At 51.9% G+C, this 26,846-nt stretch overlaps 1 protein-coding gene across 1 annotated transcript; it reads right to left on the reverse strand.

The window, feature by feature from the left end:
• On the reverse strand, positions 1 to 26,713 carry PYROXD2 (pyridine nucleotide-disulphide oxidoreductase domain 2). Its single transcript, XM_006061133.4, has 16 exons — positions 24,807 to 26,713; positions 20,544 to 20,563; positions 17,750 to 17,843; positions 17,596 to 17,669; positions 12,795 to 12,950; positions 10,493 to 10,646; positions 8,217 to 8,278; positions 8,027 to 8,124; positions 6,507 to 6,648; positions 6,021 to 6,155; positions 4,439 to 4,511; positions 4,028 to 4,184; positions 3,496 to 3,650; positions 2,669 to 2,775; positions 1,024 to 1,144; positions 1 to 261 (listed from the first exon to the last, which is right to left on the reverse strand). Exons 1-16 carry the CDS (start codon positions 24,931 to 24,933, stop codon positions 191 to 193), a joined length of 1,746 nt encoding a protein of 581 aa, XP_006061195.3. The 5' UTR covers positions 24,934 to 26,713; the 3' UTR covers positions 1 to 190.
• Between the last annotated feature and the right edge of the window lie 133 nt (positions 26,714 to 26,846).

The raw sequence follows: 26,846 nt of genomic DNA on the forward strand, positions 1-26,846 counted from the left end.
TATCTATATAAAGCAAAACCAGTTTATTCATGAAGCTGTGGATGAGAGGTTAACCAGGACTCCGTGTGACTTGTACGCTTCTTCCAGAACAGTGGCCTGGGCCTTGAGGACTTGCTTGCCTCAGGCCATATCCTGGGAAACTGACATCTCAAGGGTGAATTCATCTTCCTGGGTCAGAGTTAGTTCGAGGTCACATGCTCCTGAGGTCCCTGAAGACCACGTGGGCTGCATTGCGTCCAGCGGCTCCCATGACACCTCCTCCTGGAAGGGAGCCTCCCATGAGCCAAAGCTATGCTCACCCCCCTCCCACCCCTCTATCCCCTCTGTGGGATTGCCAAGGCACCAGCCACAAAGCAGAACAGGGAGGACTGAATGGTGGTATTGGGGTATGGGTAACAGAACCACCTGGGACGATTATCAAAACAGATCCTGGACTCCCCTCAAGGCTTCCTGAATCCATGCAGGAAGGGCCAGTGTCTGGTCCAAGCAAGTGTCCCCCTTGCCTTCCCAGCCTGAGAGCTGAGGGGCAAGACTCCCAGCATATGAAGTAGAACGTGGGACTAGGGGTTGAGGGGAAGACCTGGTAGTACAGGCCCGTCTGGGAGGTCGAGGCCCAGTAGCTCAGAGGAAGCACCCATATGAGATGAGCCTCCATGGGGTCAGTTAGGCCTGGGATGGGAGCAGGGAAGAATTTTAAAATTGAGAAACTGCACTGTGTCGATCCTTACTGGTCTCAAATATGGACACAGAATTTAGAGACATGGGTCCCTCACAACCCCCAGTGGGAACTGGAGAGATGCCTCCACTAGGATGTGTCCCCAGGCCTCACGAAGAGGGCTGAGCGAACCCAAGGGTTCTGGCTGGAGAATTCTCAATGCAGGGGAGGGCTTGTTCTCCTGGGAATTCCCCGCTCCCCTACCTCTCATCTCCCGCCTTATTCACCCTGTCCCTCTGTCTGCGAGCTTCTGATGTCTGGCCAGCCCTCGCCAGCCACGAGGGGTAGTGGGACCGAGGCTCACTCACCAGGATGGGCCCCGCTTCCACAGAGATACAGGCCCTGGAGCGGGCTGCGGTAGCTGGAGTGGAGGGGCACAGGACGCGCGAAGTACAGCTGGTCCAGGCTCATGGCGCAGTGGAATATGTTCTGCAGAGGCAGGGCAGTAGTCATTAACATAGGAGTCTTACAGTCTCCACCGCCTTCCCCACCCCTGTTCTCCAAGGAAGGTTCTTCTCCTTCCAGGGTGTTTTTGGGCTCTCATGATGCAGAATGAGAAGAGGAAGAGAGGGAACAGGCACATGTCCCAGGGCTGGGGGTGAATTTTCCTAGAGGCATTTTTCAAGAAGGAGGAAGGGTTGGGTGCATCTTCAGAGGGTGAGGAAACTGAATGGGAGAGAAAAGGGAGACTTGAAAGATTGCGTTGTGGACTATGAACCCCCCTCACTCTGTTTGAAAAGTAGGGGAATTTGATTTATTTTGACTGCTGATGTGTGTTTCTTTGGCCAAGACACCCATCTGAGCCTGGGCCCTGGGGTCCAAGGTCACAGTGAGTGGCAGACAAGGGTGCTGGGACCAAGTGTGGTTCTACTCCAGTGGCCTGGGTCAGACCAGACGAGGAGGGGGGTGTGGGGCAGGGGAAGGTCACGCCCGAGGGGTAGGTCTGACAAGACCAACATATGTTGGACATCATGGTGGGGGTGACTGTCACCTCCCCTTCAGTGTGTCCCCAGCTGAGCTCGTTCTCTTCCCTGGAGTTTCCTCCTCGACGGATGGACGGACGGCATCACCGCCCCCTCCTCGGCCTCCAGGTGGACCCTTTACGTCCCCTCCAGCCCCCTCTCTACACATGCGTTTATCAAGATGTCTCAATCCACCTGCACCAAGCCTTCCACCTCAACCCTTTCCCTTCCGTCTCCACTGCCTGGCCTCCTTCACTCTCTAGCCAGCCTATGCTGTCTGATAAAAATATAACTGGAGCTGCACATGTACTTTTAGATTTTCCATTAGCCACATGAACACTTAAAAAGAAACTGGTGAAATTAATGTTAATAATACATTTAATTTAACCCAATTAAATAATACGTTTAATTTAACCCCACAGATCCAAAATATCATTTCAACATGTGGTCGATATTAAAATTATTGATGAGACTTGCTGCATTTTTTTTGTCTTTGCCATCTGGGGTGCATTTTATATTGAAACACATCTCACGTTGGCCTGGCCACGTCTACGTACGCAATAGCCAATCGGAGCTAGTCGCTGCCATACTGGCCCTGGTGGCCTACCCACTCCCTGCCTCCAGGCTCAGTGAGTTGTTGATAAATTGAAGAGAAGTGTGAGATCAAGCTGCCCGGGGGAGTGGAGGCCCCTCTGAAGAAAGGCAGATGGGAGATGCTGATGTGGACGTCTGGGCAGAAATCCCACAGTTCTGGTGATCTCTCCAGTGGGCACTGTCTCTCCCGTCTACATCTCTTCTCTCCTCCCCCACTGCCTGCAACTGACCCTGTCTCTGTCCTCTCTCTGCTGTGGTCTCTGCCCCTGTCCTCCCTTCCTGCCTAAGGCTGGGTGTGGAGGGCCAAGATAAAGCCAAGTGGGCATGTCAGGGAGTGGAGGTGCAAAGAGAGTGAAGGCAGAGTGTGATGAGAGCCTCCCGTCCTATACGAACTCACCCCTCCAGGAAGCCCAAAGACTCTCTCCAAGTCAGGGGGTGTGAGGATGTCTCTGCCCACCACGGAGCCCTTGAAGCCGGGTGCGTAGGCCTCGATGCAATCAAACACTAGGTGCCAAACACAGGGGAATGAGACAGCGTTACAGAAAAGAAGAGGCTTATGATTATACAATTTGGCAAACTTACTAAATTCGTTAAACGTTACACTTAAAATGAATATTTTCATATGCAAATTATACCTCAATAAGCAAAACAACAACAACAAAACAACAGAGTCCACCAGCAAATAAACAATTCTTTACGAAGGCCTGTGGGTCTCAGATCACCCCAGCCTCCCACTCCTTCCCACCTTTACACTCCAACCCTAAACTCTGTCTCCCCTTGAATATGCAAAGATTTCCTCACCTCATGGCTCCACTCAAGTTATTTCTTTTGCTTGGAATGCCCTTTGCTGCCTGGTCAACTCCTATTCACCCTTTAAAACCCAGCTCAAATGTTCCTTTCTCTGGAAGGCTTTCCTGTCACTCTGGCTCGTGGCTCCTCCTTTGGTTCACACAGTCCGTTGACTGTAAGGTTGGTTTATTATTCTCCCCCATTGGACTGTGAGCAACCTGAGGGCAAGAACCATGTCTTTTTGCCTTTCTTAGCCCACAGCCTGACCCCAGCAGGCACTCACTGTGTTGATTTTGGTTTCCCTGGGTATTCCTCTCTCCTTGGCACAGGCCTTGCAGGTGTTAATCTGGAGTGGGGCCACCAGGAGGAGAGGGGTCCATTCGGTCCACTGAGCCAGCTGTCACTGTGGAGACCTGACGGTCTAGCTCTCCTTACCTCTGTCTGCGTACGCGTTTCTCTGCTGCTCATCCCAGGCCTTGCCTCCAGCCAGCGTGTAGGGCGTGTACTGAGTGAAGAGGGAGATGACGTGGCAGCCGGGGGGAGCCAGGGTGGGGTCCAGCGAGGAAGGGATGCAGAGTTCGATCAGGGGTCTGTGTACGACAGGGGAGGAGAGAGGGCAGGGCCTGAAGAGCAACGCCTGCCTGAGGGAAGGGGCCGTGGAGCCATCCTGAGATGACGGGACAAAATGAAGACCTGAGCTGGGGATGCTGGGGCCGGATGGATCATCTCCGTAAGGTTATGGTGGTGTTTGTCTGCACAGGCTTGGTGACCAGTAGGACAGTCCAGACTACCCACGGGGAGCTCTCTCATCCCCAAGTCCCTGACTCAGCCAGACCTCCAGGCTCCAGGCTCTCGGGTCCCAGCCGGCCCAGGGAGGTAAATGTGCAGGGGGCCCTGCCCACCCCCCTCCCCTGCCACACACACCCTGTGCCCTAACCAGGGGCTCAAGCATCTCCAGGTCCCCCACCTCTTGGAAGGCAGGCCATCCAGGGCATCTTCAAAGGCCTGGTGGACAAGGAGGGTGTCCTCACAGTTCAGGTGGATGGAGCACTGGTGATGGGGCAATGGCTGGCCCCTGGGAGTGTTGGGGGCTGCCAGGAAGTCAGGCAGCCTGTTGACAGCCACTGAGAGACCAAAGGGGAGGGTCAGGGCCCAGGGGCCTGGGTCCTCAGCCCCTCCAGGGCCCTCCTTCTCTACCCATCACCTGCTCCCCGACATGGTGGGCTGGAAACAAGAAGCATGAAAAAGTGTTTCACCTTCAAACAGGGGGCAGGCTGGGGGGCAGGGAATAGAGACAGGTCAGTCTTTCCCAGACATGGAAATTTCTCACTCAGAAAACCTCAGAAAAGACAGTTCTGCAGTCCACTGTGCCTCTTACCATTGATCTTGGTAACAGGCGACTTGGTGTCCAGCTGGGCGATTCTCACCAAGAACTCCTCAGGAAGCCACTCCTGAAAAGAGAAGGTTCCACCCTAGGGGGGGCTGAGGCCCCAAGGGGGCTGCCTTCCTCCTTTACTCAGACTGGTGTCTCAACCTCTACTGCAGGAGATCCTCTCCCTCCCTCAGAGTTAGCCAAAATATCTCCTCTGTGAAGCCCTCCTGGACTCCTCCCACTCAGTGTTAACCACTTTTTCCTGTGTACTTTGCCAGCGTCCTGGCGGTAAGTGGCCCAGACCAGCTCCTGGTATGGATATGGCCCAAGAGCTGCAGCCTCTTTCTCCTCTGGCCTCTAAGCTCTTGGAAGTCTTGATGCTCTCAAAATTGTCTTAAGATGCTTTTGAAACTGGTGTTTGTTGAATTTTATTAGTGGAATCACTCAGAAAAATGATGCCTTGTCCCCAAGAATAAACCCCACGTTATTGGGAGCTCCATGTTCATACACATATTAGCACATCTTTGGGGGACAGGGCACATGTGGTCAATTGCAAAAGCTGTTCCAAGTCCCCACCCCTCCCTATACGGACACCCCTTTCTATTGCCCTCCACTATGACTCCAGTACTCTTGCCTGGAAAAGCCCATGGACGGAGGAGCCTGGTAGGCTGCAGTCCATGGGGTCACTAAGAGTCGGACACGGCTGAGCGACTTCACTTTCACTTTTCACTTTCATGCATTGGAGAAGGAAATGGCAACCCACTCCAGTGTTCTTGCCTGGAGAGTCCCAGGGATGGGGGAGCCTCGTAGCCTGCCGTCTCTGGGGTCGCACAGAGTCGGACACGACTGAAGCGACTTAGCAGCAGCAGCAGCATGACTCTGAGCTTGGTCCTGAGACAAGGCTAATGTTAAATAGGGAGCAAACAGAAGCACTTGCGTGATTGAGTTTGCTCCCTTTTGCCTTGTGCCAGACCCTGAGGACATGTCTGGACTATTGCGCTAGGGGATAAGAAACACATGGAGCAGAGCTGAGTCATCCCGGACATTCTGACTGAGACCACTGGACTAGCCACAGCCGTCAGCAGGGCCCACGAGCGCCCCTGAGCTGCTGGAAGATGTATGGGTAAGCCCAGATCAGCTGAACTCAGTCAATATCAACTGATTCCTCCTGCTCCGTGTACTAATCCGTAACTCTTGTGATACGCCCAGCAGTTGTATGGTTGTTATGCAACGTTCATGTGATGATGGGTTATTGACATAAACAGTGGAATCAGAGCTGGTTAGAGGGGAAAAATCAGGACAGCAGGAAAGCTGTAGAAACAGCTCTGGGTTGAAAGTCAGACTTGGGTTCTAGCTGTGGCTCTGCCGATCGCCAAATGCCTGGGCTCGGTCACCTCACCTCCCTGGACCTTTCCCTCACCTGTGAGGCTTGCTGCTACCTACCTGTTAGGTAAGCGGAGAAGGACGGGCTTCCCCAAATGTGGGGAGACTTGGCATTCACATCTCCCACCCTGATGCAGCCCCCTGAAGCCCCCAGGTTCCAACCCGCCTTCCCGTGCTGGGAGACGCCTCACCTCCCCAGCCTCACCTGTGGCGTTAACTTCAGGAAGGTGATCTGTGGCGACGCGTTGGACAGCACCACTTTGCTCCTCACCTCCGAGCCATCTTGCAGCACGACTCCTTGAACGCGCCCTCCACTGCTCACCTGTACTTTAGCCACCGTCTACGGCCACCAGTAGGAGCCCCGGGAGGAGAAACAAGGGTTGGCTTTTGGGGGATTTCCGCTGTTTGTGCTGCTCCTAGGCACCTACAGCTTTCTCATCCCCTGCCGATTTCCTGCAGATCCTGGTGAGGCGTCAGCCCACTCCCCAGTGCAAAGGCTCACCCCAAATGTGCGATGGTAGTGCAAATTCAAAGCGGACAGGCCTGGGTCACAGCTGCTCAGCCAGCGATAGTCTGCAGAGCCCAAACCCAGCCTTGTCCACCAGTAAACTAAGGACCCTCCGAATCTGCGACTGTGTTCTATTCTAAGATACTTGCCAAAAATCGGGGTGGGCGTCAAGGGGCTGTTCACCTTTTCAGTGAAGATGCTGACTCCGTGAGCGGTGGCAGAGCTTGCGATGGCATCAGAGAGGGCACCCATGCCACCCTGGACATAGCCCCAGGCCCCCCGAACCCCCTCCAGACTCCCCATCACGTGATGGAGTAGCACATACCTGAGGACAGATAATCAGAATCAGCGGCTGGAGATGGGGTATAATCTCCCCAGAATTCTAGGTGCAATATTCTTTCTCTCTCAGTGCCTTGAATGGACCACATAATCCACTTGCAGTTCTACATCTGCACATGCTGCTCTGGAATCTAGAACCCGCTTCCTCCCTCTTCTTTCGTTTGGCTAATTCCTCCTGTCCCTAGAGTTACAGATGAAATATCTCTTCTTCATGGGGGCTTCTCTGAGCCTGGACCACATTGCCCCTCAGCCTCGTTTACCCATCACAACGCCCACAGTAAATAGTCCTCCACTCCTCATTCTGTATCTGCCTCTCCCATGGGGATTTCAGCTCCATTCACTACGGTGTCCTCAGCACCTAGTGCAGGCAACTGCTCCATCCATATTTATTGAAAGAATTAATGGGAAAAAAAATGTCTTAAAGGCCTATTTCACAAACTGGGCAGTGGCGAAGCCTCCTGGACACCCACAGACAAAAGGACTTGCAGGCCCCAGCTAGAAAATCCTAATTGGCTGGTTGATCTTGGTCAAGGTGTTGCAAGCACTTGCCAACGCACACCCCCCCTTTTCCATGGCCCTGGGAAATTTGGGGCTGGCTTAGTGTGTGTTGAAAAACCACCTCTGAGGGGTGCTCTTATCCCTTGAGAGATAAGCCACACTGACAGCTTCTAGCTCATCTTCTGGTGCCCTGGAAATGGCCCAAGACTTGGCAGCATCCTCTATCCCTACACACACACACACACACACCCTCCATTCCTGCTCCTACAGGGCTCATTAAGGCATACCACAACTGCACACTTCATTGTGTCTGACTGCCCCCTCTCGGATGAGGCTGTCAGCACACCTCCCACTCACAAAGGGAAAGGCAGCTTCCCATCCATGTGAAGGTGTCTGTGTGTGTGCGCGCACATCCTGGAACCCAGGGAAAGGGCCTGCGGGAGAGGGGCAGGCAACGGGGCTTCGTGGGAAAGGAAGAGAGGCTAGATAGATACGTAGATGGATAGATGATGCATAGATAGACAGAGAAGATACTCATGTTGAGACATCACAGCAGGAGGCAGGACCAAGGCTCTTCTACTGCAGCAGTGGGGAGCAGTGGCTAAGAAGGAAGACTTGGCAGGGATGCGGGGTTCGGACAAGTTGGGCTGGGAACCAGCTCTGCCCTTACTAGCTGGGTAACTTTGGGAAGGTCATCTCCCTTCTCTGAACCACAGCTCCCCAGTGTTGCCTTGAGGGTTAAATGAATCCTGATTGAAGTAGTTGGCACCTGCATGGTTCATCGGGTGAGTTCAAAGAGTGATAGTTTTCGCTCTTGGGGGGTATCTGCGCCCTTCCCGCTGCCCCACCTCACCTGCCACACTCACCCACTTCCTGGAATGTAGGGATTTGTCATGGCTCCAATCACTGCATCCGTTGCTAGAGTGGCTTTTAGAGGCTCAGACTCAAACCACTGATCCAGCACCTGGGAAAGCAGAGCAGCATGGAGAAGGGCTTACCTGGGGAGCAGAGGCCCTGTCACGGCGAGGTCCAGCCTGAGGCTGGGGCACCGCTCACCTTGGTGGCTGGAGCTGTGAGGACCTGGTAATACTGGGGCAGCTGGGCTCCCAGGATGCAACCTGAAGACGAGATTCATAAAATGCAAACCGAGACAGGCAAGAAGGGAACACTTTGATCCTAATGGCTCTGCACCTGCTTCTTTATCTATAAAATGGGAGTCATATTTTCTACCCTTAAAAGCTATTGTGAGGATTAAATGAGGTAGGTAAAGCATTTCTAAATCTATAAGCATTTCTAAATCTAATTAATACATTTTAACTGTTAGAATTATTTGGGGGCCATTTTTAATTTGTATCTTACTCTCTTTGAAGTCTCTAAGGCTGTACCCTGGGAGGCAGTGGTTTGGCTAACCCATTTCTCTGACACTGATTTAAACTAGCTCAGAGAGTAACTGGGCACTAGAACCTTGAAGGTAGAGGTCATGAACTCTAGGCATTTTGCCCCAGTGCTGAGCTTGCTGTCTGGCACAGAGCAGTTGCTCAATAAATGTTTACTACGTGAATGCTTAATGCATGTTTATTGCATGAGGTTCCTTGGACTGGTGATGTGGGAGGCAATGTCTGCTCTTGACATTTGTGATAGATTCTACCAGCTTGACTCCGTCACCCTCTCTGGGTCCACACACTTTGCCCTGTAACTGCACTGCCTCCCACCCTGCCTGAGTGGACCTGCCTTACTTCTTGATTCTGGGCTCACATGATTTGCTTGGCCGTTGGAGTGTTTGCCAACATGATGCAACCAGGGGCTTGGAACTGGCCTGCACATCGGGGCTTGCCCTCTGCACTTTTGTCATGGATATAAGAAGGTCATGCCTGGATGAGCCTGCATTTTCCAAGAGGATGAGAGGCACCTGGAGCAGGGCTGCCCCAGCCACAGATGCACGCATGAGACCAGCTCAGACCAGCTCAGCCCAGTTGGGACCAGCTGAACCATGCAGACACGTGAGAAATAAATGTTCATTTTTACATGCCACTTGAAGGTTGTAGTTTGTTATGTGGCAACTTTGTGACCACAGCTAACTGGTTCAGTATTTTTGCAGAATGTAGACGCTTAACTGGTCTTTGTATCCTTGTTTGTTGTTCAGTTGCTCAGTCGTAGCCAACCCTTTGTGACCCCATGAACTGCAGCACGCCAGGCCTCCCTGTCCTTCACTATCTCCCAGAGTCTGCTCAAACTCATGTCCATTGAGTTGGTGATGCCATCCAACCATCTCATCCTCTGTCATCCCCTTCTCCTCCTGCCTTCAATCTTTCCCAGCATCAGGGTCTTTTCCAGTGAGTCGGCTCTTCACATCAGGTGGCCAAAGTATTGGAGCTTTAGCTTCAGCATCAGTCTTTCCAATGAATATTCAGGGTTGATTTCCTTTAGGATTGACTACTGTGATCTCCTTGCTGTCCAAGGGACTCTCAAGAGTCTTCTCCAGCACCACAGTTTGGGTACACTTTGTACCCTAGAGGAGTGGTAGAAAATAATAGCAGGCTTGGTGAGACTTCCCTTCTCATACCCACGGCAGACATCACTAATTGGCCACAGATATTTTTCTTGCTGAGTCCAGTCATCCAGCATCCTTCTTGTATGGGGGCATCTCTTCAAACTCTTTTGATCCCATCTCTCTCAGCCTCCCCCAGTCATGGCTATGGTGCCGAGCTCCATGCAGGCTCCAGCCAGCTGCACACAGTGCAACCTGACCGCATCTCACCTCAGGCCTGTAAGATGAGCTTCTTCTTCATGTCTTCCCTGGGGCCTCTCTGATACCAGGACAGGGTACCCATGGGGCTCACTTGGCACCCATGGATGCACAACCCAGAAGTTAGTGCCTCATGTGGGAGTTAATACCCATGGGGACAACCTCTGAACGCTGGGGAATAGAACCCAGTGGGCAAATGTTTCCCCTCTCTTCCCCTGGGCGCGTTGTCACGTGCATTCCCTAAGGCTCCTCAGTAGGTCCAGGCAGGACATTATCATGCACAGTTGTGGCCAGTTCTGTAACGCACCCTGGTGCTGACTCTCCCTCTTTCCCGTTCCTCCTCCTTTCCCTAGGATCCCCCTTCAAAATGAACTACGTGAACATAAGCCCTTGGTTCAGGATCCATTTTTAGAGCATGCTAGCCTAAGATAAGACCGTCTCACTTACAGTGCTCCAGGCGGCCCCTATTAATTGACAGCAGTTGGCAGGCTGCCTCGGAGGTTCAGGCTTATGGCCAATCATGGAGAAACTGGGCTCAGCCACATGAAGGCATTCATCATGCCCTGATACCTGCCCTTGGACTTACCTGCCTGCCACAGGGGCTTGAGGGTGGACAGCGACTTGAGCCTTTGTAGCAGGGAACCCCTCTGGAAAGCCTCCAGGTCCACCGGGGCTGAGTCCAGCAGAGGGTCAATGGCTAATGCCAAGCGATCCATGAATGCCTCATATTTGGGAAAGGCCTGGAACAGAGCTCTGAGTCAAGGTCCCACTGCCTAGAATTCCACAGGATCCTGTCCCCATGGTCTGCCCTCCAGACCACCCGGCCTGTGCCTCCCAGCCAAGCCTTGACGATTCCTCAGGCCCCACGCCCTGCCAAGCATGACTCCGCTTGGCTGTGCAGAGTTACTCCCAGTTCTAGGTCTGCACACTGGTGTCAGCACCAGGGCAGATGACAGAGGGTCTGCATAGTAATAGAAGGAGGTCACCAGGGGTGGCAGGCACAAGAGCCTAAGGCTGGCCAGCTGTTGGCCATGGAAAACTCAAGTACCCTAGGACATGGTCTCTGTGATAAACCAAAGACCACTTAAAAGTTTCTTCTCTCTCTCCTGTCTTTCTATATCTTACTGGTAGAAGTAAGATCTCTTGCTCTGTACCCCAGCATGTTGACTATTCCTTCCTGGTCTGCAAACCCCACCCACCACATCCTTTCATCATCAGCAGGAACAGAACCCTGCCTCCCTTCACCCCGCAATCTCCTACAACAGAATGCATATGACAGCCTGGTTATGACCCCCCTTCCCTGGATGGGTGACAGGAGCAGGGATGGACATCTTTGCTACCCGAGGCCCTATCTTACTTCTTAGCCCAGAGCTTTTAATTTTTCATTCTAGAACTCTTGGATATACCCATAGAATTTTAACACCTGTTACATTAAGAAAAGCTCTGTGTTGAATTGCACTGGAGACTCTTGATTAAAATGAAGGTAAACAGCTTCCTCTGCAACAGGTCTTCAATCTGACAATGTGCAAAGACAAAACCAGAATTCTGCTCCTGACTTTCCACACTGAGATGTGGCCTCTGCCTCCTGTTCCTGTGGTCACCAGCCATGGCCACGGCCACTGTCCTCTAGCTCAGGGACCCAGTCTTGTCCTGAATCCTCTCCAGTGTATCTGAGATGGGTAGGACTTGGAGGAGAGTGTAGGGAGTGCAACCTACAGAGTGAAACTGTACAAAAGAATCATGTGCAAAGCACTTAAAAAAAAAAAAAAGCAAAGCTCCCTTAGTGCCCTGATTGCCTAGTGCCCTGATTGTCCACCAGGTTAGGAAACCACTGGTTAAAGAGAGAGGCTGGATCTGTGGTTTTCTTGGTTTTACCCGATAGTAGATTAACAGAACAAAAATCATTCCCCATGGATTGCTTAACCCAGGTTCTTCTTAGAAAAATGTCTCCACCAAGATATGAGTTAATGCTATGCTGTCAGCTTGTATCTAGGTTGGTACAACAAATGGCCACTCAGAGAATCTTTTTCTGTCTGTAAAACCAATCACACCAGGCCCATTACATTCAATGACTCATCTAGACAAAGCTACCCAACAAACTCCTCACAGTTCAGTCCCAAGGGAAAACTGTGCCTTCTCCATCAGACCTGCTCATTGTCATGGGCACATTCTTGCTTTCGGCTGCCAGGGAATGATGCCAAAATAGATGAATACTTATTATAACTCTCTTCTCCTAAATTCCTGATCCAGTTTGTTCTATCTTTAACTGTCTCTGATCCCCCCCTTTTCTTTTTGACCTTCATGTGCTTTAATATGGAAAACCACTTGGAATTCTGTCTGAAAGGAGAGATAGAAAGCACATACAATATAAGGACATATCAGTGGACTCCCTTTTGAAACTTGAACAGTGGCTTCATGCTGAACACACACGGGTTTAAGGGTCTCCCGTGTCCACTGGTCTTAGCCACTGTTCTCCACCCCTTCTCTTTGCAGTGCCCAAGATCAAAGGCTGGCACAGACTGGAGCCCTCGTAGGGCAGATGGGGTGGCCTGTCCACACCCCTGTGGCCTTGGACAACTTGCTCTGGGAGAATTTCAACTAGGCCCATTTCCTTTCATCAGCAGCCTCCAAAGGACTCCCCTGGGGGTCCAGTGGCTAAGTTTCTGCACTTCCAATGCAGGGGGCCCAGGTTCAATCCCTGGTCAGGGATCTAGTTTTCACATGTTGCAACTAAATATCCCACATACTACAACTATACGACCTGGGGCAGTCAAATAATTTTTTTTTTTTAAAGAGCCCATCTCTCGGGAAATAATGTTTAAAAAGAAAAAAGAGCAGCCTCCAGGCTGAGATGGAGGAGAAGATCCATCGCTGGTCACTTTCCCTACCTGGGCATCCTTCTTTGAGAACTGGGCGATCTGCTTCTGATTTTCCACCATGTCTGTGCCCAGCAGAAGAGACCGGGGCACCTTGCCCCCTGCGCCCTCTTCCAGCATGGGGGTGAAGGAGTAGGGGTTTCGAAGATGAAGCCTCAGCCCATGTTTCTGCAGAACACAGACAGCACAGGTAACATTTGAAGGGCTCTGCCCATGACCCTTCTCTGATTGTGCTTAGGTGACCTGTATTTTTTTGGGCTCCAAAATCACTGCAGATGGTGACTGTAGCCATGAAATTAAAAGACGCTTACTCCTTGGAAGGAAAGTTATGACCTAACGAGACAGCATATTGAAAATCAGAGACTTTGCCAACAAAAGTCTCGTCAAGGCTATGGTTTTTCCAGTAGTCATGTATGGATGTGAGAGTTGGACTATAAAGAAAGCTGAGTGCTGAAGAATCGATGCTTTTGAACTGTGGTGTTGGAGAAGACTCTTGAGAGTCCCTTGGACTGCAAGGAGATCCAACCAGTCCATTCTAAAGGAGATCAGCCCTGGGTGTTCTTTGGAAGGAATGATGCTAAAGCTGAAACTCCAGTACTTTGGCCACCTGATGCGAAGAGCTGACTCATTTGAAAAGACCCTGATGCTGGGAAAGACTGAAGGCAGGAGGAGAAGGTGATGACAGAAGATGAGATGGTTGGATGGTACCACCAACTCGATGGAGATGAGTTTGAGTAGACTCTGGGAGTTGGTGATGGACAGGGAAGCCTGGCATGCTGTGGTCCATGGGGTCACGAAGAGTCGGACTCGACTGAGCGACTGAACTGAACTGAACTGACCTGTATGTATTTCGGTACCTGTATGCAGGTTCCCAGGGGATTCCCAGGTGGCGCTAGTAGTAAAGAACCCGCCTGCCAATGCAGGAGAAACGAAACGCGGGTTCAATCCTTGGGTCAGGAAGATCCCCTGGAGAAGGGAATGGCAACCTATTCCATTATTCTTGCCTGGCAAATCCCATGTACCAAGGAGCCTGGCAGGCTACACAGTCCATGGGCTAACAGAGAGCTGGACATGACTGAAGCAACTTAGCACGATCATACACATGTAGTTTCCCAAGGCATGTGGCCCTGGTTCCTATCTTTGATATAAGTGTATAAAAATCCCTCTTGCCCAGGCACACTGTGGCAGACCATACCACACCATGCGATGCCACACGTACATGCCATACTATGCCACATCACACCATGCCACACTACCCAGTGCCAGGGACTGTACCGGGGCTTACAATGGCTACAGAACCATCACAATGGTTCTGTAAGTATATCATCCTCATTGTAAAATGCAATAGCAGAGGCTCAGAGAAGTGAAAAACGTGTTCAAGGTCACACAGGGAGGTGGATCCAGGTTTCAACCCACATCCCTGTGACTCCAAAGCCCTGGCTCTCAGCAGTAGTCTTTAAATGCTCCCATTTCAGTAATAATTAAGACTGAGAAAGACACAATAAAGCCACAGTTATGTGAAAATCCATACTTACAAGGTAGATAAATTATTCACATAAAAAAACCCTTTTATTTACTTTGCAGACTCATTTACTCCATGGTCACTTTAAATGGAAGTTCCCTTGATGCATTTAAAATATTTGATTTACAAATATTTGATTAGCACACAGAACTTTCCAAGAGCACATTTACTTCTTCAAAGAAGGTGGAGATAAAACAAAAGGGGCCTGTGCGACCCCTACAAATAAAAGACATCCTGTTCCTTCTAGAGACTTTTTTCCTAAACCACTTTTTGGATGCGTGATTGACACACAAGGAGCTGTATGTATTTAAAGTATGCAACTTGATAGATTTGGCCTCTAGAGACTTCTTCCCCCAGATACACTTTGGTCTGCTCCCACTTCTTTAAGGTCTTTGCTCAGATGTTATCAGAGTAGCATGCTCAGCTCCCCCTGACTCTTTGGCTCTGATCACCATCTGGTCAATGACATGCTTAGTTTTCCTCTGTCTACACAGGTAGAATGTGAGCTCTCTGAACTCAGGGGCTGAGTCTCTTTTTCTCAGTGCCGTATCTGCAGCATCTAGACACCATGTGATCAATACATAGTCTATTGACTAACTAAATGCACTGCTGCAGACAGGGCACCACCCGAGAGGACAGAAACGAGATCTGTGAGCAGAAGTTTTAGGAAAACACACAGAAACCCAAAGAGACCTTTCTAGTATTACAGCAGAAGTCTCCCCCCAACCACGGGCATTCCAGATGGCAGGATCTCCATGACTGAGCATTGTGGAGGTGCATCCAAGTGTTGGAAGGGGTGGGGCTGGGAGACCCACAGGATCCTTCCTAATGCTGAGATGGGAAATTTCTTTGATTACAAACTGGAGGAATTTCCAGCTTGGTTCCTCTTGATACAGTGAACCCTCTACCATGCAGGAGGCACCCTCAGTTCCTCTGAGTCTCTCACCCTTGGCCTCCCATCCATCACCAAGTCTCAGAGCTCAGCCTCCAGACCTCATCCACATCTCCCCAACTCCCTGCCCTGCCTCAGCCCAGCTGCCACCTTCTGAGCTGCCCTGCAACTGCTTCCACCACAATCCACGCCATCCACCAAGAGGACTGATCTTTCATAAAGTCATAAATCCCATCACCTCACTTCCTGATTCAGCACCTCTACTGTCTCCCTGCTGTGCTCAGATAAAATGCGGGCCCTTCGTCCCAGCCCACAAGGCCCAGTCTCCTCTGGCCCTGCCCACCTCCCATACTGTCTGCTGCCCCTCTGCCTGGCACTTCTGCTCTGGCCACTTGACCTTGCTTTCCCTTAGGCCTGTCCACTTCCACTTCCTTCTGCCTGGAATATCCTCCCCTCAGATGTCCACAGTGCTGGTGACTGCTTGGCGTTTGCATGTCAGCTCAGATGTTCCCCCCGCCTCCAAGGGAGGGTTTCCTGGTCACCAGTCCAGGCTGGGCCTCCAGGCCCTCGCTGTCATGCTGCCTTAGCTTCCTTTCTGTAGGTGTGCTTACCTCCACCTGAGGTTCTCTCACTAAGCGCTCAGCCTTGCCACCCTCCCTCACCACCTTCAGTCCACATGTCTCTCCCAGGGCCTGGCACAGGACAGATGCTCAGCAACATTTGCTGAATGAATGAATCAATAACCCCCCCAAAAGGGATCCAAGAAGAACCCAGAGTTTGCTTCAGGTCTAAGTAATTGAACATGATTCATTTATTTGTCTGATTCCAAGACTTTTTCCCATAAAGAGAGTGACTGTCCTGTCCGACTCCTTGTGAACCCATGGACTGCAGCATGCCAAGCTTCCCTGTCCTTCACTATCTCCTGCTCAAACTCATGTCCATTGAGTCGATGATACCATCCAACCATCTCATCCTCTGCCGCCCTCTTCTCCTCCTGCCCTCACTCTTTCCCAGCATTAGGGTCTTTTCCAATGAGTCGGCTCTTCACATCAGGTGGCCAAAGTACTGGAGCCCCAGCCGGCTGCCCCAGACACTGTGCTAATGATGAGCAAACACCAACTACTACAAAAGCCTTCTGAGGCTGGTAAGATTACATCCCCATCTTACAGATAAGGAAGTCAAGGCACCGCAAGGCGAAGTCACACAGCTGCTAACGGCAGAGCAGAGATTCAAAATTGAGCAGTTAGGTTCCAGAGGCTGAAACCGCAGCCTTGTGCTCTACCCAGGACAGAGGTCCGTCCTGAGAGCTCACATCTGAGACCTGGCCCGTGGCCACCGGCAAAGTGCACGAGGCTGAGCAGGGTGGCCATCAAGACGCCCTTGGCGGTGGCACATCAGAGCTCAGAACAAAGGGGAAGAGTCAGTTAGACTTGGCTCCTCGGTCATTTCCTTGTGTGTGAGCTTAACCCCCTGAGTTCCCTCATAAAATGGGGACTCCTACCCATGCACTTGCCACCGTGCATAGCTAGTGTGTCTGAAAATTGCCTTCAGTGAGAGGCTGGTTTGTCTGGGGACAGAGACCCGTCCCCAGGCCTCGGCAGGATTCCACCTGATCCTGGCTGGCGACAGGTGTGCTAGCGGTCTCAGGGACTCAAAGAGTAATTCTCTCATGGTGACCATGGCTCGATGTCTTATTACTTTCAAACTCAGCGCAGAGCTGGTGCCGAACTGCTGTCAGCAGCATATGCAGATGGCGCCAGGACCCGCTCTGCGTGGTGGGTGACAGAGGCACCAAGCAGCCAAGTGGCTCCAGGAATGCATGACCGTGTTTGTCAAAAAGGCAGCTGGGGGTAAAAGGAAACTGAAAGGGCGGGGGCAAGACTGTGGACTAAGGCAAGGCAAAGAGGAGTCTACAGGGGCAGACTGGGAGTTCCCAGGATGCCCTACAATGGCTCAGGAGCCTGAAGAGCTGAAAGTCTGATTGCTCAAGTTGCCGAGGATGGTGACTGGCTCTCAAGTGTAAGGAGGGCAGCAGGTGGGTCCAGGACCTAAGGCAGCTTTGCAAACTCAGGTGCCCGGGTGCCCAAGGGTTCCTATGGGGGCTGGACAGGGCCCTGGCGAGTGATGGACAAAGCACAGCCAGGATGGCATTCACATAAGGGGTCAGCTGGTGTGGCATCTAGGAACATGGGCTTTGAGACGTTTGATTTGTGTATGAGGTTTCTCGATCTTTAAGACACCAGGTGGGCCAGACAAAGCCCATGTGTGGGCAGGCATCAAGGAGAGCATGGGAGATAGACGTACCCTCAGAGGGAAGAGTAGCAGCTGCCCACTTCCCCAGCCCCCAGGCCATGGAGCAGGTGGGTGGACACGCACATGTACACACACACACACTCTACCTTCAGCTCCAATTCGGAGTAAATCTGCGGTCGTAGCAGGCTGAGGAGGTAGGATGCTCGGGAGAACTTAAACCCTGAAGATGAATTGGATGAAGACAGTCACAGGGATCACCAGTGGTCACCCCCATGCCCCTCACCCACCTCTTTGGCTCACCTGGGACTATCTCCTCTGTGACAGCCGCACCCCCGATCACGTGGCGTCTCTCGAAGACTGCCGTGTTCACTCCAAATCTCTGCAGGTATGCCGCCTGGGACGAGGCACACAGGCCTTCCCTTTATTCCTGGGGTCCGCCCGCAGTCTCAGGGACCTCACCATAGGGCTGGCTCGAGCTGTCCCTGCCTCTGAGATGCCCTTTCCCTGCCCTTCCATAAATGCCCACCTCCTCAGATGTCCTCTGAGGCCTGACATGACTGCTTGTGCCCCTCCACTTCCCAGCCCCAGGTGACCTTCCTTCCTGCAAGGTCTGGAGCCTCTGTGAGCTCCTGCCCATCTCCTGGGCAGGGTGGCGGCAAGCCTCGCCCTCCTCCCTAGCCTGCAGCAGGTAGCATGGGGGGCGTGTCGTGTGAGCATAGAGGACACCTTTCCACTCCGCTCTTTTCCTGCTGGGGCAACCTCAGTACCTGATCCATCTGGCCTCAATTTCCTCCTGTGCAAAAATGGGGCTGATGATAGGAACACCCACTTTTCCTGCTTCACAGGGCTGCTGTGAGAATTCTCTGAGCTGGTCCCTAGAAGGAACTTAGACATGGGTCCCTGGCACATGGGGATGTGTTCGGTCAATGAAGCTATGATTATAATATGGCGTCATTTTGGGGAACAAATGTTTCAGGGGAGAGTATTCATCTTTCTCTAGCACTTGGTGGAAAATCAATAAATATTTGTTGAACCAAACTACTCCTCCATCTACTGACCTCAAATGCTGGCCCTCCCACCATCACCACAACCAAGGTGACCACATGGATGGTGTAGCTCAGAAGGTAGACTTTTGGCGACTACTATGCCAGATGCTGTGTGAGCATCGTCTCATACGATCCATCTTAGAGGTAGGCACCGTGATTCTCCCGATTTCGCAGAGGAGGAAGTGAGGCTCAGTGAGGCTAACAGCTCAAGTTCACAGAACTGATGAGTAGAGGTGCGGAAACTGCACCCGGTCTGTACACAGAATCTACACTCCTGACATATCCTAACGAGAAAGGAGAAAGAGGAGCCTTGGTGTCACATCTGGAAACTGGCCTCAGAGGTGAGCCGTGTTTCTCCCGTTAGATGTCAACAGTCCCACAGTGATGACGGCAGACAGAGGTGGTCTGAGACCACAATACAGGTGACAGGGCAGGGCCACTTCACAGCCGTGTCTTAGCAAAGACGAGACGAGGTCTGTGGGTCACCTTAAGATCCCAATCACTGGCTCTCATGGCCAAGATGTGTGATGCTGTGTGTGTGTGGCGACCACTCTGCATGCTAGCCTCCCCTCCCTGCAGACACGGTTCGGAGATGCCCCTGCTCTCCAACAGTAATCAATCTAGGGCCAACTGCCTACTTTCTCAGGCTGGCCCCAAATCATCCAGCGAAGTGCATGACCTAGAGTTAAGTTCTTCCTATATCCTCTCATCCTGGGATGCCCCAAGGTTACCTTTTGAGCAAGGCTTCTTGAGCCGAGGCCTCAGGGCACACCATCTATTTCCCTTCCCCTCAATTCAGTGAGGGTGGGCATTTTAATTCTCATTTTATCATGGGTCAGAGAGATTAGCTGACTGGCCTTAACCTTCACAGGTGGAAAGTGGCTGAGCTGGGAGACAAACCCATGTTCATATTAATATAAAAATCAGTGTTTCAAATTACTGATCAGTTGAGTTAAATAGGGGGCTTCCCTGATAGCCCAGTTAGTAAAGAATCTGCCTGCAATGCAGGACTCCCTGGTTTGATTCCTGGGTCAGGAAGATAAGCTGGTGAAGGGATAGTCTACCTACTCCAGTATCCTTAGGCTTCCCTTGCAGCTCAGCTGGTAAAGAATCCACCTGCAATGTGGGAGACCTGGGTTTGATCCTGGGGTTGGGACAATCCCCTGGAGAAGGGAAAGGCTACCCACTCCAGTATTCTGGCCTGGAGAATTCCATGGACTATACAGTCCATGGGGTCACAAAGAGTTGGACACAACTGGGCGACTTTCACTTTCACTTGAGTTAAATAATGTCTGCTGCAACATGTTTGAATAAAACTGCTATACTGGGGAAAGTATTAAGACGTAACACAGGTCTCCTGGCTCCCCACATTGCTGACTCCCCTGCACTGATATTCTGGAGCAGACACTGCTCAGAAGAATGCTCTGTGTGAATCTGGAGGCCTGAACCTCGATCACACACTATGGCCTCCTAGGGGTACACAGACTCTGGTTTGAGAAGCACAGCCTCAGGGTCACCCTGGCCTGCGGTCAGCCTGGGACCCAGAGGCCGGCTGTGCCGGGGCAGGGCCCTGCCTTCTCTGCTGGATTGGCTCCCTCACTGCCTCCAGGGTGGACCTTGGACCATGTGCAGCTGCATGTTCCCCAAGGTGGTGCCTGGCCTAGACCTAGCTGGGGAACACTGGCTCTGTATACAAGGACAGCCCACCATCTGGAGTCAAAGGGCCCCCAGCCCCAGTTACTTGCTTCCTAAAGTTCCAATCTGCCTCCTGTGTTACGTCCATTACACACTTTCCCAGCCGTTTATCACCTTGCTTTTGAAAGGTCAAGGGGGAAACCTATGAGCATTAAGGAGAGGCCAGCAATCCTATATCGTCTTTAAGGGCTGTGGATGTCCTCTTGAGCCAGTCACTGGTCAGCACCAGGGTGAGAGGACCAGCCGGCCTTTGCTTCCCCCCAGCGACCCTCATCCTGCTGGCTTCCTTACACTCCTGCTGGGAGCCACACACCCAGGGGCCAGTGAAGTGGGGCGGAGGGGGAGGGACTCACAGCCACCAGCCCGTTGTGTCCTGCAACGAGACAGAGGAGAGGGGAGCAAAGTGACAGTGGTCAGAGGGCAGATACATTCCTTGAGGAGTGTGGCCACCCACCCCTGTCCCCATGCCCATGAAGATCCTGGCGAGGTAGCAGAACTTGGGGGACCCCCTCACCTGAACCTGGATGTTGGAACAGCAATCTAGCTTGATACTGTAAGACACCTGGTCTTTGGGGAATCACAAAACCCTGGTTCTTGCCCCAAATTGAAAAAAGTCCTGTCACCTTGGCTTGGCCAATAGCTCATGCTGGAGTGGGGACAAGGGGAACCCGCAGGCATCAGATGAAAGTGACCCCACAAAGCCTTGCTGGGCTTCCAGCAAGGGAGGTTGAGCAGATGACTGTTGGAGGAAGTGTCAGAGTTGACTTAGAGGAAGAGAGGGAGGCATGATTGTGCTCTGATGCTGGTGTCCCTGGTCATCCAGGTGAGTGCTGGTCATGTGGACAGTTGCTGCCAAGCAGGGCTTGCTTTGCCCAAGCATGCCACACAACAGTGCTCCAGAAGGGGAATCTTTGTCAGTTTCCAGTGTTCCTGAGATAGAACAGCTCAAAATGAACTCAACACATACAGCGTCAACGTTTGCTAGATTGCTGAGTGTGCTTCAGGGTGCTAGACGATTGGGCAGATTTGTCTGGTATAAAGTTTCTTTCCAAAAATTTTAGGCAGGCAGCCCCTGGGGTGCAAGCCCTGAACTTGGTTTGGGGTCCCATATCCCACACCAAGTCCATGGCTAGCAAGTGCTTCTCCATCTCTGAGAAGCTTCAGGATCACTTAAGAACGTGCGTCATCACCGATTCCCGGAGCCCTCCCCAGAATCTACTGGGCAGGCTGGGGGCAGGGACTAGGATGGGGTTCATAGAAGCTCCCTGGTCATTCAGATGCAGGTGGTCTCAGACCCACAGGCCTAGCATGTGTTTCATGAACTAATATCGAATCATCATGTGATAAGCATGTCATGATCTATTTGATTATATTTCATTTAAAAATGCTAGTTGATAGAGTACTGTTTTTACCTGCTTTTGATAATTTTCTTAAGAAAGTTAAAAAAGTGTGATGGATGAGAATTATGAATGAATTGCAACCTGACGTCTGAAAAGCCGTGCTCTCAAACACATACAACAGATTAAAGGCAGACTGTCCTGGGCTCGCCCTGCTGTCTGGCGTCTTTTTCACGTGTAAACAGAGGGCCTGCTGGGCTTGCAGTGTCGCAGGGAGGATGACCAGTAATATACCTAAAGCACTTGTGCCTTAGCAGACCCATAATTAGTGCTGATCATAAATCCTGGAAAACCAATAAAGGCTTCCAGGCAACAGGGTCCAGTTCAGTCATCACGTGTAAGCCCACAAATGCACAAACAGACCTCAAATGGCAAAGGGCAGGGATCCAAGAGCCCAAGTTCCTCCTCCCTCCACTACTCCCCCACTCTAGTTGTGGCTGAAACTTTGTCCTGCGGCTTCTGGTGACCTCTCCCTTCCCCTGGAAGGAGTCTTAAGCTGCGGGCTCAGCTAATCTCCAGGCCTGACTGCAGGGTTCCTTAGGCAGCAGGCACAGAGGGATGCAGGGGGAGGGGTGTGCTGAACGTGGGTTCCCGAATGTGTGGGCTGCAGGTGCCACATCAGATCCACTCCAAGAGCTGGTTAGGTGTGATGATCCCCTCAGAACCCTAATCACCAGGTAGGGAGCCCTTGAACTGCATTTTAACAAGCTCCTTGGGTCATCCTTTAGGCAAATTTGGTCAAATAACTGAATCAGGATGATGCCCAGGTTACTGGTGTGACTTCAGGGAGCAGAGATGATCTGTATCTCAGAAGATACCGCTGTGCTCCTCACTCAGGTTGGATAAGCCTTCAACCCAGGTTTCCTGCCTTGCTTGGCAATCAGAGAAGCAACGTTGAAGAAAAATTCACACCTGAGAAACACACTTGTGAGCCATTCACCCAGGTACCTGGGGACCTAGGATCAACCCTCTCTGCCAAGAGACAGCAGGGGTGGGGTGTCTCCAAGGGCAGAAAAGGTGGGAGGAACTTCCGTTTACTGAGCCCAGTGGGCGCTGGAGCTGGAGTCCCCCAGCCCTGGAAGTTGGTGAGACAGTTGTCAAACAGCCCCTGATAAAAATTATATAAACTTACAATGAAATAATGATATTAAAGACAAAGGTAGTAAATACTCAAAGCTTGTCACTTCCTAATCGTTTTACTATATTTTCCTGTTGTCTATGTCTTCACAGTTACTTACATCCATGGACACATACAGGGGCCATGCTGCCTGATGATGCCTGGCTGCATCTCTCTCCCAAATTCGCAGAGACATCACGTTGGTAACTTAGAAAAAGGCTGCAGTGGGTGTATTCACACCATGGAAATCACGAACACTACACACCAGGGCCTGGGTTATTATTTTGTTGGTTGTTAGTACTCTTGCCTGGGAAATCCCATGGACGGAGGAGCCTGGTGGGCTGCAGTCCATGGGGTCGCGAAGAGTCGGACACGACTGAGCGACTTCATTTTCACTTTTCACTTTCATGCACTGAAGAAGGAAATGGCAACCCACTCCAGTGTTCTTGCCTGGAGAATCCCAGGGACGGGAGCCTGGTGGGCTGCCGTCTATGGGGTCACACAGAGTCGGACACAACTGAAGTGACTTAGCAGCCGCAGACTTAAGAAAGTGATGGAGAAAATGCTAATAATGCAAATTAAACTTAACTGGCAGTTGTGCCCACAGCAGTCACCTTGTGAAACAGAGCAAACAATTGAGGAACTGTTCTCCTGTTCGCAAAATATTATTTGACTGAGCAAGATCATTCCAATTGTTGAAGGAGGAGAGAAGTTCTGACATAAATCTTTGTTGCACTATCTTTCTGCTCTTTAAAGAAAATAAAAATATCATACAATGTTTCCTTCGGAACTATTTTCATTTGCATTTCAAATTGCAGCTGTAGGTTGGTTACTGAGTTCGGCAAAAGTCACGAGCACTTGCTGAGTGGACTGGCCACCTGGAATTTAGAGTATTGTATATTTCACCTGCAAAACTGTGCTACATTTCTTTGACTTCAGTATTTACAATAAACTTATGTATGGATATACATGCACACATTCTCCCTTGGAGAGGTTACTGGTAAGCACTTACCAGCACAGGACAGCTCTCCGTAGGGATGAAAATGAAGAAAGGCCCAAATAGGGATGCAGCTTTAAAGCCATGTGATGAGCAGGTCTTTCCAGGCCTGTCATCCCCTTTCTGTATAAACCCAGCTGGAAATAATGTCAGAAGTAGAATTTGAGGCTGTGAGTGGAAGGCCCCGAGAAAAGGAGCCTGGTCCTGGCCTGGTGCCTCATAGGCTCAAGGTGGAACCAGTGCCCTGCACCCTGGGGCTCAGCAAAGCGCAGCGGGGTCACCGCAGCAGGTCCTGTACAGCCCAGGCAGGCAAGGCAGTGGGGGCTGTCACTTCTGCAGACAGGCGGGAGGACCTCTGGGACTCGTGCCTATTTTCCTCTAACTCCCCTTGACGGAATGACTGTAGTGTCCTCAGGATGGTCTCAGTGGTCAGGTACTGGTGACCAGAACTCAGGTCACTTGTGTTAATTGCTCACACTAGTTAGTCGTGTCTGACTCTTTGTGACCCCGTGGACTGTAGCCTGCCAGGTTCCTCCATCCATGGGATTCTCTAGGCAAGAACACTGGACTGGGTTGTCATTTCCTTCTCCAGGGGATCTTCCCAACCCAGGGATTAAATCCAGGTCTGCACTGCAGGCAGATTCTTTACCATTTGAGCCACCAGGGAAGCCCCAGAACACTTGGGGCGGCAGGATTTCACAGGTCTGTTGTACCAGGGCTCCTTCCTTGCAACCCTTATCTACCATATGGTTTTCAAAGATGTGGCAGCAACTAGCTAATTTCACAGGAGATTCATGGAAACTCCTGAACTCACTTAGTCCTCCCTGGTCATTTTAGATGGGAAGACTCAAGCCCAGAGAGGGCAAAAATCTGCTCCAGGCCACACAGCAAGTCAACGGCAGAGCCAGCTCCAGAATCCTGGCATCTGCTCGCAGACGGGTAGAGTTTTCACCCTAGCAACTTGCTCTCACCCCAAATCCTGACCAGCCTGTGCCCAAGCAGTGAGAGGGCAGGGTCGTGGATGGGCACCCCCCCCGCCCCCTCCACCCCAGGATTCTGGGCAGGCTGCCCTCTCGCCCCTCAACTCCAGCCCAGCCTACTTTACCTGCGCCTACCACCACTGCATCGTACTCAGGCTTCAGGCGTCCCCTGGTGTCCGAGAGAGCTCGTCTCCATGTGGGGCAGGGAGAGGCACCCATGGCCCTCCTGAGCCCTCGGCCACATGTGGTCATTTCTGCCCAGGACCAGGCTGGGAATTTGCTTGCAAGCAGCCTTTTGTGCCTCTCCAGGCAGGGGGAGGAGCAGGGAGAAGGAGGAAGAGGAGGAGCTGCAGCCCAGCTGCCGTACTTGGCCCTGGGCCACGACTAAATGGGGACACTGAGTTGCCCGCAGCCCAGCCTTCCACCCGGGACAGAGTCATGGGCGGTCACCTGTTAACTTGGCAGAGGTCCTGCGCCTGCAGACTTCCAGAGTGGTCACTGTGCTGCTCATTATCTAGGGCTCCGCTGTGCCAGGCGCTGTGCCGACCAGTCGTGCAACCCCTCATGTGGGCCCCAGACGGGGAGCACTGAGGCTCAGACAAATGTGTGTGTGAGTGCGTGTGTGTGCATGTGTGTTCCAAAGGGCTGTCCCCTCCCCTGTGCTGTCCTGCTTCTCATTAAGGAATTCAATGTCCAGGATGAGCTGGGGCTGGGAATCCAAGTAAAGAGAGGGACTCAGGTCCAACTTCCCGTCCTTGCGGCTTGTAACAGGGTAGCTGCTCTATGCCTGCGGCAGGCTCAGGGATCCACTGCCTGCAGGACCAGGGCCTCGGCGACACTGCAGGGGGAGGGGGCAATCTGCCCCGGGACATCCAGAGAGCCCCGCGTCCTTGCCCAAATGCTTTAACACCATCTGCTTCACAGGCTTTCACAAAGCTGGCAAGGTTTGGGGGGCTAGTTCAGTTCTCTGTGATTCTGGGGTTTGCCTTTTTCTTTTGAAGGTCTGAACATTTCTCTTGCATGTTTTGGTACCTTTCTCATTTCCCAAGAATCCTCAAGGATTTAAAGAGCACATCTGTAAAAAGGTTCAGCTAAGTGCTCACTCTCCTGTGGCCTGTCCTGAATTAGGGGCCCCTCTGCTCCCTGCCCACTGGTTAGACCATTCCCCATGCAGGATAAAAGCACCCTAGGGGCTGGGAGTCTCTGTACACCTCTGACATCTGTCAGCCTTCCAGACACCCGCTATTAGAAGTGCATTTCACAATTAGGAGAAAATGTGGAAAGTTGCCTCTGGGTAAGAGGGACTTCTGGGGACATTTCGACTCTCAACTCAGACACCCCTCCACATGCCATGGAAAATTTACACTCTGTGTGTCTCTGCTAAAATACAAGTCAGGACCTTCTCCTCAGTGTTATTTATAATACCAAAAAACTAAGAAGACTGGTTAAACTGGACATGCCACATCACACAGCGGTTAAAAGGTAAGGGAAAACAGCAGGTGACAAGACGGAGGATCCTAAACAGCGGTGGGATCTAGGCTTTAGTCCTTCCCCTTTTGCTCTTGTATTGTCCACAATCATGTGGTAATCCCCATCGGTGAAGTCGGGACATTGAGGAGGAAGGCAGTCCCCGTCGCCTCCTGACTGTCCCTCATGGCCACCTTCTGAGGCCTTTAGCCCAAGGTGCGGTTCCAGGTTTTCCAGTACCCATGACCCCGCACGCTGCTCACTTACAGGGAAAGAACAGTCCTTGCATGAGTTTCAGCTCTCACGTCATTTCAGCTCTGGCGTCATACCTGAGCCCTCGGCTCTACTGCGTCATGCTCGCTTTTGGCTCGCTTCCCTCCGTCCCAGCTGTGGCCTCTCAGCCCGAGCAGCAGGCGCGCCCAGGTCCCAGGCTCTGCCGGCCCCTTGTCCTTGGGCCTGTTTTCTGGTGGGGGGCGGGGGGACTTTAGAGCAGGGGCTGTACCCAGGGCAGTGCTCTCAATCCAGGGCACACCAGGACCACCCCCGCCCCGCCCGCCCCCTCCCCAGGAGGCTCTGAGAAACCTCACAGCCTGGGATCCGTGGGACTGAGTGACATGAACCTCTGGGGCAGGGCTGGGGCAGGAGCCGAGAACCAAGAAGGGAACAAAGAGGCCACCGAGAAGGGCCAGGGGCTGGAA

This window comes from Bubalus bubalis, chromosome 23 (assembly GCF_019923935.1).
Source record: "Bubalus bubalis isolate 160015118507 breed Murrah chromosome 23, NDDB_SH_1, whole genome shotgun sequence".
NCBI classification, from domain to species: domain Eukaryota; kingdom Metazoa; phylum Chordata; class Mammalia; order Artiodactyla; family Bovidae; genus Bubalus; species Bubalus bubalis.